At 39.2% G+C, this 1,167-nt stretch overlaps 1 protein-coding gene across 1 annotated transcript in view; it reads right to left on the reverse strand. All coding sequences in view use genetic code 11, as the record gives it.

The window, feature by feature from the left end:
* The window catches only part of EGR_10328 (hypothetical protein), a gene marked incomplete at both ends in the record, with an annotated part of 5,566 nt that overhangs the window by 2,434 nt on the left and 1,965 nt on the right, over positions 1-1,167 (reverse strand). Inside the window, 2 exons of the mRNA XM_024499577.1 lie at positions 35-65; positions 308-480. Of these exons, the coding sequence (XP_024346017.1) occupies positions 35-65; positions 308-480 (204 nt within the window). The remainder of the gene's footprint in view (positions 1-34; positions 66-307; positions 481-1,167) is intronic.

Raw genomic sequence — 1,167 nt, forward strand, 5'->3', positions numbered from 1 at the left:
AAACATTGAAGGAAATGAATTAAAATTGTTTTACGTTAAGTCTTTGATAAAATGTATTTAAACATCTGTAAATAGACATTAAACATATTCCAGCGAGTAGCGTCAAATTCTGCAGGATTCAGGGTGTTACTAGGATCCATTTTAGCTAGCAAATGCAATTTAATGAACGACTGGATCAATCTCCAAGATCCGAATAAAGCACAACGAGTTCAAATCTACTAAATTTTCTAGTGCTGCCGGATATTTTCTTCCTACTCTGCCTTTATCAACTACCTTGGCGGCACCAGTTGCAACTCGCTCGCTCCACCTATCGCTGCAATCCCTGCAGTAGTCCAACGCAGAACTATCCTGCATGGAATTATTGTCTGTCTCTTCAACAGGGGCTGCAAACGCATTGCTCCCTTTTACGATATGCGTATCAACGACTTTGACTTTCTCTTCCCATCCCACGAAATAGGCAAAAGATGTTTGATTTGTTGACTGGTGAAAATATTACATTGACGAAAATTCTACGAGTTTGTTAGAGCCATTAAAATATCATTTAGATAGTGAGCAATGGTCTGTTAAGCGCTATAGCGGATTGCTCTAGTAATTCTATTCATAAATCTTTCATTTTAATAGCATTTATACTAGAAAGTCCATCGCTGGCAGCAGAACTCGTGGTAAGCGGTATTGTCCTATCAAACATGGCACTTAACAGCTGTTTGGTTGGAACTGCGCGCAGCGTTGATAATGTTCTAATTTTCACTCCCTATGCATCTAAATGAAGCTGTCTTAGCGCCTATCTTATTCCCACAGCTGTCTTACCCACAGATATCGATCATTATCGATCTATGCTCCATCGTCGACACAAAAGTTAATTTATTTCCCTCTTTATTTAACGACGACATTATCTTATCCTAATAAGCATGGAGAATCACCTTTAAAATCAAACTCTTCAAACAGTTGGTGAGCACATGTTGTTTGACAATGAAACAGCACCGTGCCATGTCTGATATTATCGGCAAAAGGCGCTCTATTTCAAGTCTAACGAATGATGGTGGACAAAACAGCTTTTTTAAGCACTCGTAGGGACGGAACTGCAAACGGTGTCAAACCACAGATATAAGCGATTACAGATTAAACGCTTCAGTTTAAGGTTACAACAAAACACCATGAACGAGGACG

Source organism: Echinococcus granulosus (genome assembly GCF_000524195.1).
Source record: "Echinococcus granulosus chromosome Unknown EG_S00209, whole genome shotgun sequence".
Lineage (NCBI taxonomy): Eukaryota > Metazoa > Platyhelminthes > Cestoda > Cyclophyllidea > Taeniidae > Echinococcus > Echinococcus granulosus.